Raw genomic sequence first — 13,776 nt, forward strand, 5'->3', positions numbered from 1 at the left:
GGAAAGATTCCCCTGGTGCTGCACCCACTAGAACTTCAGGTCCCACTGCAGAGCACGTATATGCCATCTGGCATGATGCGCCAGCAGGATGCAGGAGGCCCTGAGGCCCAGCAGCCTCAGGGTCATTCTCACTGAAATCCGGGATGGAGGCTGAAACATCGGTATCATAGCCCGAATATCCTGGACTTGCTGCTAGGAAGGATAGACCCAAAACTGTGCTGTGTCCCGAACCGCCCTGATGGAAAGGAGCTTATGGGAGGGAATCAGGTGCAACTTCAGCATGCTAACTGTGAACCCCAGCAAATACAGGAAGTCTGTCGTAGTCTGGAGGTGGGAGACGACCTGGGCGAGCTCGCCTTCAACAGCCAGTCGTCGAGATAGGGGAAGACTGGAACCCCGGTTCTGCGCAGATGAGCTGCGATCACCGCCATCACTTTCGTGAACACCCGGGGGGGGCTGATAAGGCCAAAGGGGAGCATGGTAAACTGAAAATGAGTGTGGCCTACCGTGATCCGTTGGGCAGGCAAGACGGGGATGTGAAAGTAAGTATCCTGCAAGTCCAACGCTACCATCAAATCTCCAGGGTCGAAGGCAGACAAGACCTGAGCCAAGGTTAACATCTTGAACTTCTCCTTTCGGAGGAAGCGGTTGATGTCCCTGAGGACTAAGATAGGATGCAGGCCTATGTCTTTTTGGGTACCAAGAAGTAGTGGGAGTAGCAACCCTGACCTAGAGATCCATAACTTCCTGGAAGAGAAGGGCAAATGATCCTCCGACATGGGATGAAATCACCACAAACGGCATGACCCTTACCTACTCCACTGCTCGTGGAACTCCGTGTAGACCGCCAGAGTTTTTTTGTCACTTAGCGGAGTTCCTCACCGAGGAACTCTGCATAGGCTTAATCTTATCATGGAAAAATAGATATCAGTCATATGTTAAGAAACAAGGGCGAGTAGAAACCTTTTGGGTGGATATTTAAGACATTATTATTGTGATTTCTTTGGCAATTAGTTGATTTTTGCAAGCACTAACACTTCTCTGTGTAAAGTAAAGACCTTGAGAGTTTTGTAACTTTCAGATACTCAAATTGTGGATTCTGTTGCAATTAAAAATATTTCCAGGCCTGAAATTTCTTTGGAGGTTGCATGCGGGCAACCTAAGTTATCCTGCAAGTGTTTCTTGATGAGTCCTATTCCAACTACAATATGTGCTCTCTCATGTAAAGTCAGGTTGTTAGAAGCTTTTCTGCAACTCAAGATACGCCTTACTTTTCACCTGGTGTGGATGCATTTCTCATGTTTAGTGAGATCTCCTTTCGGAGTATAACGTTTCTGGCTTTCCCCACCAGTATATGGCTTTAGTCCAGTGTGAATTCTCTTGTGTGAAATGACATTGTATTCAAGACTTTGCTTGCATTTCGAGCACTCATAAGGTTTTTCCCCAGAGTGGGATCTCTCGTGAAGCATAACTCTTGTCTTTCAGATTCAAGCTTTTATGGCATAAGGATTTTCTCCAGTGTGGAGTTTCTCATGCAGCTTATCTGGCATTCAAAGCACTCATAAGGTTTTTCATCAGTATGAAGTCGCTTATGGTTAGTGAGGCTGTGCCAATCAAATAGGAATTTCTGGCATTCACAGTATTGGTAATGTTTTTTCCCTGTGTGCGTCTGCTTATGTAGAGGGAGATTGCGTTTAAAATTAATGCTTTTCTGGCATTCGGAGCACTGAATTATTTTAATGGTGTGTTTTCTTATGGTGCTTGAAACCATCTCTACCTCTGAATCTTTTCTGGCATTCAGAGCACTCATAAGGTTTTTCATCAGTATGAAGTCGCTTATGGTTAGTGAGGCTGTGCCTATCAAATAGGAATTTCTGGCATTCACAGTATTGGTAATGTTTTTTCCCTGTGTGTGTCTGCTTATGTAGAGGGAGATTGCGTTTAAAATTGATGCTTTTCTGGCCTTCGGAGCACTGAATTATTTTAATGGTGTGTTTTCTTATGGTGCTTGAAACCATCTCTACCTCTGAATCTTTTCTGACATTAAGAGCACTGATAATTTTATTCACCAGTGTGGATTCTCACATGTTTACTGAGTTGAGATTTTTGGCTGAAACATTTTTGGCATTCAGAGCACTGATAAGGCTTTTCCCCAGTGTGGGTTCTTATATGCTGAGTGAGACTACTTTTTTCACTGAAACATCTGTGGCATTCAGAGCATTGATAAGGCTTTTCCCCAGTGTTGGTTCTTATATGCTGAGTGATACTGAATTTTTCACTGAAACATCTGTGGCATTCAGAGCATTGATAAGGCTTTTCCCCAGTGTGGGTTCTTATATGCTGAGTGAGACTGATTTTTTCACTGAAACATCTGTGGCATTCAGAGCACTGATAAGGTTTTTCCCCAGTGTGGGTTCTTATATGCTGAGTGAGACTGCTTTTTTGAATGAAACATATCTGGCATTCAGAGCACTGATAAGGCTTTTCCCTAGTGTGGATTCTTATATGCTTAGTGAGACTGCTTTTTACACTGAAACATTTCTGGCATTCAGAGCACTCATAAGGTTTTTCCCCAGTGTGGGTTCTTATATGCTGAGTGAGACCGCTTTTTATACTGAAACATTTCTGGCATTCAGAGCACTGAAAAGGTTTATACCCAGTGTGGGTTCTTATATGCCAAGTGAGACTGCTTTTGTCAATGAAACATTTCTGGCATTCAGAGCACTGAAAAGATTTTTCCCCAGTGTGGGTTCTTCTATGCCAAGTGAGAATGCTTTGGTAACTGAAACATTTCTGGCATTCAGAGCACTGGTAAGGTTTTTCCCCAGTGTGGGTCCTTGTATGTATAGTAAGTGCTCTTTTGTCACTGAAACATTTCTGGCATTCAGCGCACTGATAAGGTTTTTCCACAGAGTGGGTTAATGCATGTCGATATAGACTTGCTTTGATACTAAACCTTTTCTGGCATTCAGAGCACTGATAAGGTTTTTCCCCAGTGTGGATTCTCATATGCTCAGTGAGATAAGATTTACGCCTGAAACTTTTTTGGCATACTTTGCACGGAGAGTGGTTTTCCCCAGTGTGGATTCTCATATGCTCAGTGAGATAAGATTTACGCCTGAAACTTTTTTGGCATACTTTGCACTGAGAGTGGTTTCCCCCAGTGTGCATTGTGTCAAATACTGTGAGATAAGATTTATGGCTGTATCTTTTTTGGCACATGTAACTTTTTTCCCCAACTTAGGTTATTTTGCCTTGATTGAGGTGGTTTTGAACACTGAATTTGTTCTCACAGTCCGTGTTTTTATAAGGTGTATTCCTAGAGTTAATATCTCTACGTTTCGTTTTCTTTTGCTTATATGCCACAGTAAGAGTGAACCCGATTTTAGAGTTGGGTTTGTTTAGATAATGTTCAGCATTTATCTCTAAAAGAAATTGTGTGTAATCTTCTTAACACTTCAATTGAGCAAAATATGTCTGAAAGCAGCCCTGTAACACCTGTCGAAATATTTCCAGCAGATAATAGTCTTTAGGTTATAGCCTATCCGGCAGCAACTCATTTTGTGACTGAAGATTTTCTCAAATCTATTTGTATAGGTTCTTAGCAATGCAGTGATAAGGTGTTAGTCTGATATTTATTAATTAAACTGATAAGTACCTTTTTGCACTGATGTAATGGCAGTAACTGAGGGCGTTAGAACGTGCACAGTACCATTGTGGATCATGAGTCTCAGAACATCAGTTCCTTTTACCCTTTCTATGTTTGGTGTAAGGTTAAGGTTTGTAGTTCTGAAGACGAGGATTTATTTACATTACCTATATCGCAAATGTGCTCATTTAATCCATTTTTATATTTAACAGTTTTACATATCACTCATTCACAGCAGATACTGTTTAGGCGATTTACATAGAATTACAGAACAGTAAACAATAAAAAGGAAACAATCTGAGATGGTCATGAACACAATAAAGCGGTGAATTTTTAAGGTTTTCACAAGAGGGAGCAGAGTGGGTCGTGGTTTTCTACCCAGAGTCAGATAGTCTCAAACTTGTGTAACTGGTTAAAAACGGTTGTTGTACAAAGGTGATTTTCCAATCTTTTGGTTGTTAACGTGTCAGCTTCGGAGTCTTCTCTCAGCGTCTTTTCTTTGATGGTCTGCAGAAGAAACCTTTTGTTATAACTTTCTTTTATGCAGTGTGTGCTTCCTCTCTGGAATTACATGATGTTTTAGATGAAGGTTATTCTGTACACAGATATGGCTGTGCTCTGGGTTAATGAAATGCTAAATTAGAGACTTCACTTACAGTATAATACTTTCCTCAGCTCCCACTTCCTCGCCACACCTAGATTTTGGAAATTGTTTAAACGTAGAATGCTGGATGTCCTTCAGTTTTTCAAAATAATCCTTCTTATGGCACTGACTTCAGTTGCCTGGTGCTAAATCTTGCTTTCTTCGTCAGTAATTTCAATCACCTATAGTATTAAAATTAAATACTTAATACATGAAAATGTCCCAAAATATAAGTTACAAACCAAATCAATGCAGAGTTGCAGAATTTTGAAACTGTTGAGCTGTTTTTCATACAGAGCAGAGTGTAGAATTGTAGCCTGCGAGAACTTGGATGTAGGAGTGAGGATTTATAGAGTTTTCAACATTTTATTAAGCTCACAAAGGATACATGCACCCTATGGACTTGTAACATAGAATCCCAAAGGCAGAAATTAAAGTCTGATGCACTGGCACCAAACAGATATTTAAACAAGCATTTACAATGCAACGGTTTCGCCTTTGCAAAAGTTAGAGCTATTGGCATTGTAAATGACAACATTTTTATTTATGTGTTGGTTTTGAAAACATAAATAAATGGCATTGTCATTTACAATGCCAATAGCTTAATCTCTCGCAAATGCCACACACACACACCCACAGAGAGCCACACCCACAGAGAGCCCCCCCTCAGAGCCCGCCCCACACACACACCTACACAGAGCCACCCACACCGAGCCCCCCACACACCCACACAGAGCCCCCCCACAGAGAGCCTCCCCACACACCCACACAGAGCCCCCCACACACCCACACAGAGCCCCCCACACACTGCGAGCCCCCCCACACACCCACACAGAGCCCCCACACACACTGCGAGCCCCCCCACACACTGCGAGGCCCACCCACACACACTGCGAGCCCCCCACACACACTGCAAGCCCCACACACACACTGCAAGCCCCACACACTGCGAGCCCCACACACTGCTGCTGTTTACAAGGAGGGGCCGCATGTAAAGGTCAAGTTGGACACAAGCGGAAACAGTTGGAAACAGAAGAATGGTGAGATGGTTGGAAGTTGGTCCTGCTTGGATATGGAAGGTGACACTAAAGTTACTCCTTTCCTTGTGCTCAAGATGCCTTGCACTGTCTTATGAGCTAAGATGGACCTTGAACACGAAGCAAGAAGTGTACAAGCACCTGCACTTAGCAACAAGGCCAGTGATGTGAGACTACAGGATCAGGTGATACACATAGATCTGGCAATACAGAGAAGGTTGTGAGCGAAAGGATGAAACCAGAAAATGAATGCTGTCAAATCTGAAAAGCGTTGCCGAGCGAGAGCCGCCTTGAAAACTCCAACACGCAGAACTGCTGACATTGCGCGTTCTCTTCGGTGGCGAATAGATCTAACCAAGGCTCTCCACACTGCTAAAAGAGACCTTGCACCACTTTCGAGTGAAGACGCCATTCGTGATCCATCATGTATCGGCGGCGGAGTTTCTCCGCCCTGGCGTTCAGGGAACCTGCTAGGTGTTGAAATACCAGAGGTATGCCCTGATGTTCCAGCCATGTCCAAGGAGAAGAGCCTCTTGACATAGGGTCGACGACCCTACCCTGCCCTGTTTGTTGCAGTACCACATGGCGGTGGTGCTGTCCGTGAACACCTGCACCACTCTTCCTTGCCTTCAGTGCAAGACAAATCGCCCGGAGCTCCAGAAGGTTGATGTGGTGCCTGGACTTCGCCAGAGACCAGAGGCCTTTGATCTCCGCCATTCCCATATGGCTGCCCCATCCCAGGAGTGACGCATCCGTCACTACTGTGAACTCAGGTTGGGGAAGGGAGAGGGATCTGCTGTTGACCCAATCCTGGTTCATGAACCACCACCGCAACTGACTTGCAGTCCCCTCCGAAATCTGAATGTCATTGGAAAGATTCCCCTGGTGCTGCACCCACTAGAACTTCAGGTCCCACTGCAGAGCACGTATATGCCATCTGGCATGATGCGCCAGCAGGATGCAGGAGGCCCTGAGGCCCAGCAGCCTCAGGGTCATTCTCACTGAAATCCGGGATGGAGGCTGAAACATCGGTATCATAGCCCGAATATCCTGGACTTGCTGCTAGGAAGGATAGACCCAAAACTGTGCTGTGTCCCGAACCGCCCTGATGGAAAGGAGCTTATGGGAGGGAATCAGGTGCAACTTCAGCATGCTAACTGTGAACCCCAGCAAATACAGGAAGTCTGTCGTAGTCTGGAGGTGGGAGACGACCTGGGCGAGCTCGCCTTCAACAGCCAGTCGTCGAGATAGGGGAAGACTGGAACCCCGGTTCTGCGCAGATGAGCTGCGATCACCGCCATCACTTTCGTGAACACCCGGGGGGGGCTGATAAGGCCAAAGGGGAGCATGGTAAACTGAAAATGAGTGTGGCCTACCGTGATCCGTTGGGCAGGCAAGACGGGGATGTGAAAGTAAGTATCCTGCAAGTCCAACGCTACCATCAAATCTCCAGGGTCGAAGGCAGACAAGACCTGAGCCAAGGTTAACATCTTGAACTTCTCCTTTCGGAGGAAGCGGTTGATGTCCCTGAGGACTAAGATAGGATGCAGGCCTATGTCTTTTTGGGTACCAAGAAGTAGTGGGAGTAGCAACCCTGACCTAGAGATCCATAACTTCCTGGAAGAGAAGGGCAAATGATCCTCCGACATGGGATGAAATCACCACAAACGGCATGACCCTTACCTACTCCACTGCTCGTGGAACTCCGTGTAGACCGCCAGAGTTTTTTTGTCACTTAGCGGAGTTCCTCACCGAGGAACTCTGCATAGGCTTAATCTTATCATGGAAAAATAGATATCAGTCATATGTTAAGAAACAAGGGCGAGTAGAAACCTTTTGGGTGGATATTTAAGACATTATTATTGTGATTTCTTTGGCAATTAGTTGATTTTTGCAAGCACTAACACTTCTCTGTGTAAAGTAAAGACCTTGAGAGTTTTGTAACTTTCAGATACTCAAATTGTGGATTCTGTTGCAATTAAAAATATTTCCAGGCCTGAAATTTCTTTGGAGGTTGCATGCGGGCAACCTAAGTTATCCTGCAAGTGTTTCTTGATGAGTCCTATTCCAACTACAATATGTGCTCTCTCATGTAAAGTCAGGTTGTTAGAAGCTTTTCTGCAACTCAAGATACGCCTTACTTTTCACCTGGTGTGGATGCATTTCTCATGTTTAGTGAGATCTCCTTTCGGAGTATAACGTTTCTGGCTTTCCCCACCAGTATATGGCTTTAGTCCAGTGTGAATTCTCTTGTGTGAAATGACATTGTATTCAAGACTTTGCTTGCATTTCGAGCACTCATAAGGTTTTTCCCCAGAGTGGGATCTCTCGTGAAGCATAACTCTTGTCTTTCAGATTCAAGCTTTTATGGCATAAGGATTTTCTCCAGTGTGGAGTTTCTCATGCAGCTTATCTGGCATTCAAAGCACTCATAAGGTTTTTCATCAGTATGAAGTCGCTTATGGTTAGTGAGGCTGTGCCAATCAAATAGGAATTTCTGGCATTCACAGTATTGGTAATGTTTTTTCCCTGTGTGCGTCTGCTTATGTAGAGGGAGATTGCGTTTAAAATTAATGCTTTTCTGGCATTCGGAGCACTGAATTATTTTAATGGTGTGTTTTCTTATGGTGCTTGAAACCATCTCTACCTCTGAATCTTTTCTGGCATTCAGAGCACTCATAAGGTTTTTCATCAGTATGAAGTCGCTTATGGTTAGTGAGGCTGTGCCTATCAAATAGGAATTTCTGGCATTCACAGTATTGGTAATGTTTTTTCCCTGTGTGTGTCTGCTTATGTAGAGGGAGATTGCGTTTAAAATTGATGCTTTTCTGGCCTTCGGAGCACTGAATTATTTTAATGGTGTGTTTTCTTATGTTGCTTGAAACCATCTCTACCTCTGAATCTTTTCTGACATTAAGAGCACTGATAATTTTATTCACCAGTGTGGATTCTCACATGTTTACTGAGTTGAGATTTTTGGCTGAAACATTTTTGGCATTCAGAGCACTGATAAGGCTTTTCCCCAGTGTGGGTTCTTATATGCTGAGTGAGACTACTTTTTTCACTGAAACATCTGTGGCATTCAGAGCATTGATAAGGCTTTTCCCCAGTGTTGGTTCTTATATGCTGAGTGAGACTGAATTTTTCACTGAAACATCTGTGGCATTCAGAGCATTGATAAGGCTTTTCCCCAGTGTGGGTTCTTATATGCTGAGTGAGACTGATTTTTTCACTGAAACATCTGTGGCATTCAGAGCACTGATAAGGTTTTTCCCCAGTGTGGGTTCTTATATGCTGAGTGAGACTGCTTTTTTGAATGAAACATATCTGGCATTCAGAGCACTGATAAGGCTTTTCCCTAGTGTGGATTCTTATATGCTTAGTGAGACTGCTTTTTACACTGAAACATTTCTGGCATTCAGAGCACTCATAAGGTTTTTCCCCAGTGTGGGTTCTTATATGCTGAGTGAGACCGCTTTTTATACTGAAACATTTCTGGCATTCAGAGCACTGAAAAGGTTTATACCCAGTGTGGGTTCTTATATGCCAAGTGAGACTGCTTTTGTCAATGAAACATTTCTGGCATTCAGAGCACTGAAAAGATTTTTCCCCAGTGTGGGTTCTTCTATGCCAAGTGAGAATGCTTTGGTAACTGAAACATTTCTGGCATTCAGAGCACTGGTAAGGTTTTTCCCCAGTGTGGGTCCTTGTATGTATAGTAAGTGCTCTTTTGTCACTGAAACATTTCTGGCATTCAGTGCACTGATAAGGTTTTTCCACAGAGTGGGTTAATGCATGTCGATATAGACTTGCTTTGATACTAAACCTTTTCTGGCATTCAGAGCACTGATAAGGTTTTTCCCCAGTGTGGATTCTCATATGCTCAGTGAGATAAGATTTACGCCTGAAACTTTTTTGGCATACTTTGCACGGAGAGTGGTTTTCCCCAGTGTGGATTCTCATATGCTCAGTGAGATAAGATTTACGCCTGAAACTTTTTTGGCATACTTTGCACTGAGAGTGGTTTCCCCCAGTGTGCATTGTGTCAAATACTGTGAGATAAGATTTATGGCTGTATCTTTTTTGGCACATGTAACTTTTTTCCCCAACTTAGGTTATTTTGCCTTGATTGAGGTGGTTTTGAACACTGAATTTGTTCTCACAGTCCGTGTTTTTATAAGGTGTATTCCTAGAGTTAATATCTCTACGTTTCGTTTTCTTTTGCTTATATGCCACAGTAAGAGTGAACCCGATTTTAGAGTTGGGCTTGTTTAGATAATGTTCAGCATTTATCTCTAAAAGAAATTGTGTGTAATCTTCTTAACACTTCAATTGAGCAAAATATGTCTGAAAGCAGCCCTGTAACACCTGTCGAAATATTTCCAGCAGATAATAGTCTTTAGGTTATAGCCTATCCGGCAGCAACTCATTTTGTGACTGAAGATTTTCTCAAATCTATTTGTATAGGTTCTTAGCAATGCAGTGATAAGGTGTTAGTCTGATATTTATTAATTAAACTGATAAGTACCTTTTTGCACTGATGTAATGGCAGTAACTGAGGGCGTTAGAACGTGCACAGTACCATTGTGGATCATGAGTCTCAGAACATCAGTTCCTTTTACCCTTTCTATGTTTGGTGTAAGGTTAAGGTTTGTAGTTCTGAAGACGAGGATTTATTTACATTACCTATATCGCAAATGTGCTCATTTAATCCATTTTTATATTTAACAGTTTTACATATCACTCATTCACAGCAGATACTGTTTAGGCGATTTACATAGAATTACAGAACAGTACACAATAAAAAGGAAACAATCTGAGATGGTCATGAACACAATAAAGCGGTGAATTTTTAAGGTTTTCACAAGAGGGAGCAGAGTGGGTCGTGGTTTTCTACCCAGAGTCAGATAGTCTCAAACTTGTGTAACTGGTTAAAAACGGTTGTTGTACAAAGGTGATTTTCCAATCTTTTGGTTGTTAACGTGTCAGCTTCGGAGTCTTCTCTCAGCGTCTTTTCTTTGATGGTCTGCAGAAGAAACCTTTTGTTATAACTTTCTTTTATGCAGTGTGTGCTTCCTCTCTGGAATTACATGATGTTTTAGATGAAGGTTATTCTGTACACAGATATGGCTGTGCTCTGGGTTAATGAAATGCTAAATTAGAGACTTCACTTACAGTATAATACTTTCCTCAGCTCCCACTTCCTCGCCACACCTAGATTTTGGAAATTGTTTAAACGTAGAATGCTGGATGTCCTTCAGTTTTTCAAAATAATCCTTCTTATGGCACTGACTTCAGTTGCCTGGTGCTAAATCTTGCTTTCTTCGTCAGTAATTTCAATCACCTATAGTATTAAAATTAAATACTTAATACATGAAAATGTCCCAAAATATAAGTTACAAACCAAATCAATGCAGAGTTGCAGAATTTTGAAACTGTTGAGCTGTTTTTCATACAGAGCAGAGTGTAGAATTGTAGCCTGCGAGAACTTGGATGTAGGAGTGAGGATTTATAGAGTTTTCAACATTTTATTAAGCTCACAAAGGATACATGCACCCTATGGACTTGTAACATAGAATCCCAAAGGCAGAAATTAAAGTCTGATGCACTGGCACCAAACAGATATTTAAACAAGCATTTACAATGCAACGGTTTCGCCTTTGCAAAAGTTAGAGCTATTGGCATTGTAAATGACAACATTTTTATTTATGTGTTGGTTTTGAAAACATAAATAAATGGCATTGTCATTTACAATGCCAATAGCTTAATCTCTCGCAAATGCCACACACACACACCCACAGAGAGCCACACCCACAGAGAGCCCCCCCTCAGAGCCCGCCCCACACACACACCTACACAGAGCCACCCACACCGAGCCCCCCACACACCCACACAGAGCCCCCCCACAGAGAGCCTCCCCACACACCCACACAGAGCCCCCCACACACCCACACAGAGCCCCCCACACACTGCGAGCCCCCCCACACACCCACACAGAGCCCCCACACACACTGCGAGCCCCCCCACACACTGCGAGGCCCACCCACACACACTGCGAGCCCCCCACACACACTGCAAGCCCCACACACACACTGCAAGCCCCACACACTGCGAGCCCCACACACTGCTGCTGTTTACAAGGAGGGGCCGCATGTAAAGGTCAAGTTGGACACAAGCGGAAACAGTTGGAAACAGAAGAATGGTGAGATGGTTGGAAGTTGGTCCTGCTTGGATATGGAAGGTGACACTAAAGTTACTCCTTTCCTTGTGCTCAAGATGCCTTGCACTGTCTTATGAGCTAAGATGGACCTTGAACACGAAGCAAGAAGTGTACAAGCACCTGCACTTAGCAACAAGGCCAGTGATGTGAGACTACAGGATCAGGTGATACACATAGATCTGGCAATACAGAGAAGGTTGTGAGCGAAAGGATGAAACCAGAAAATGAATGCTGTCAAATCTGAAAAGCGTTGCCGAGCGAGAGCCGCCTTGAAAACTCCAACACGCAGAACTGCTGACATTGCGCGTTCTCTTCGGTGGCGAATAGATCTAACCAAGGCTCTCCACACTGCTAAAAGAGACCTTGCACCACTTTCGAGTGAAGACGCCATTCGTGATCCATCATGTATCGGCGGCGGAGTTTCTCCGCCCTGGCGTTCAGGGAACCTGCTAGGTGTTGAAATACCAGAGGTATGCCCTGATGTTCCAGCCATGTCCAAGGAGAAGAGCCTCTTGACATAGGGTCGACGACCCTACCCTGCCCTGTTTGTTGCAGTACCACATGGCGGTGGTGCTGTCCGTGAACACCTGCACCACTCTTCCTTGCCTTCAGTGCAAGACAAATCGCCCGGAGCTCCAGAAGGTTGATGTGGTGCCTGGACTTCGCCAGAGACCAGAGGCCTTTGATCTCCGCCATTCCCATATGGCTGCCCCATCCCAGGAGTGACGCATCCGTCACTACTGTGAACTCAGGTTGGGGAAGGGAGAGGGATCTGCTGTTGACCCAATCCTGGTTCATGAACCACCACCGCAACTGACTTGCAGTCCCCTCCGAAATCTGAATGTCATTGGAAAGATTCCCCTGGTGCTGCACCCACTAGAACTTCAGGTCCCACTGCAGAGCACGTATATGCCATCTGGCATGATGCGCCAGCAGGATGCAGGAGGCCCTGAGGCCCAGCAGCCTCAGGGTCATTCTCACTGAAATCCGGGATGGAGGCTGAAACATCGGTATCATAGCCCGAATATCCTGGACTTGCTGCTAGGAAGGATAGACCCAAAACTGTGCTGTGTCCCGAACCGCCCTGATGGAAAGGAGCTTATGGGAGGGAATCAGGTGCAACTTCAGCATGCTAACTGTGAACCCCAGCAAATACAGGAAGTCTGTCGTAGTCTGGAGGTGGGAGACGACCTGGGCGAGCTCGCCTTCAACAGCCAGTCGTCGAGATAGGGGAAGACTGGAACCCCGGTTCTGCGCAGATGAGCTGCGATCACCGCCATCACTTTCGTGAACACCCGGGGGGGGCTGATAAGGCCAAAGGGGAGCATGGTAAACTGAAAATGAGTGTGGCCTACCGTGATCCGTTGGGCAGGCAAGACGGGGATGTGAAAGTAAGTATCCTGCAAGTCCAACGCTACCATCAAATCTCCAGGGTCGAAGGCAGACAAGACCTGAGCCAAGGTTAACATCTTGAACTTCTCCTTTCGGAGGAAGCGGTTGATGTCCCTGAGGACTAAGATAGGATGCAGGCCTATGTCTTTTTGGGTACCAAGAAGTAGTGGGAGTAGCAACCCTGACCTAGAGATCCATAACTTCCTGGAAGAGAAGGGCAAATGATCCTCCGACATGGGATGAAATCACCACAAACGGCATGACCCTTACCTACTCCACTGCTCGTGGAACTCCGTGTAGACCGCCAGAGTTTTTTTGTCACTTAGCGGAGTTCCTCACCGAGGAACTCTGCATAGGCTTAATCTTATCATGGAAAAATAGATATCAGTCATATGTTAAGAAACAAGGGCGAGTAGAAACCTTTTGGGTGGATATTTAAGACATTATTATTGTGATTTCTTTGGCAATTAGTTGATTTTTGCAAGCACTAACACTTCTCTGTGTAAAGTAAAGACCTTGAGAGTTTTGTAACTTTCAGATACTCAAATTGTGGATTCTGTTGCAATTAAAAATATTTCCAGGCCTGAAATTTCTTTGGAGGTTGCATGCGGGCAACCTAAGTTATCCTGCAAGTGTTTCTTGATGAGTCCTATTCCAACTACAATATGTGCTCTCTCATGTAAAGTCAGGTTGTTAGAAGCTTTTCTGCAACTCAAGATACGCCTTACTTTTCACCTGGTGTGGATGCATTTCTCATGTTTAGTGAGATCTCCTTTCGGAGTATAACGTTTCTGGCTTTCCCCACCAGTATATGGCTTTAGTCCAGTGTGAATTC

At 44.3% G+C, this 13,776-nt stretch overlaps 1 protein-coding gene across 1 annotated transcript in view; it reads right to left on the reverse strand.

Annotated features, from left to right (window-relative positions):
- LOC147737577 (uncharacterized) overlaps positions 1-13,776 on the reverse strand; it is a 499,818-nt gene that overhangs the window by 484,249 nt on the left and 1,793 nt on the right. The window contains exons 3-4 of the mRNA XM_086924527.1: positions 8,399-9,076; positions 2,118-2,913 (exon numbers count right to left, since the gene is read on the reverse strand). Coding sequence (XP_086780653.1) covers positions 2,118-2,913; positions 8,399-9,076 — 1,474 coding nt within the window. The remainder of the gene's footprint in view (positions 1-2,117; positions 2,914-8,398; positions 9,077-13,776) is intronic.

Source organism: Lissotriton vulgaris, chromosome 1_1 (assembly GCF_964263255.1).
Source record: "Lissotriton vulgaris chromosome 1_1, aLisVul1.2, whole genome shotgun sequence".
Taxonomy (NCBI): Eukaryota; Metazoa; Chordata; class Amphibia; order Caudata; family Salamandridae; genus Lissotriton; species Lissotriton vulgaris.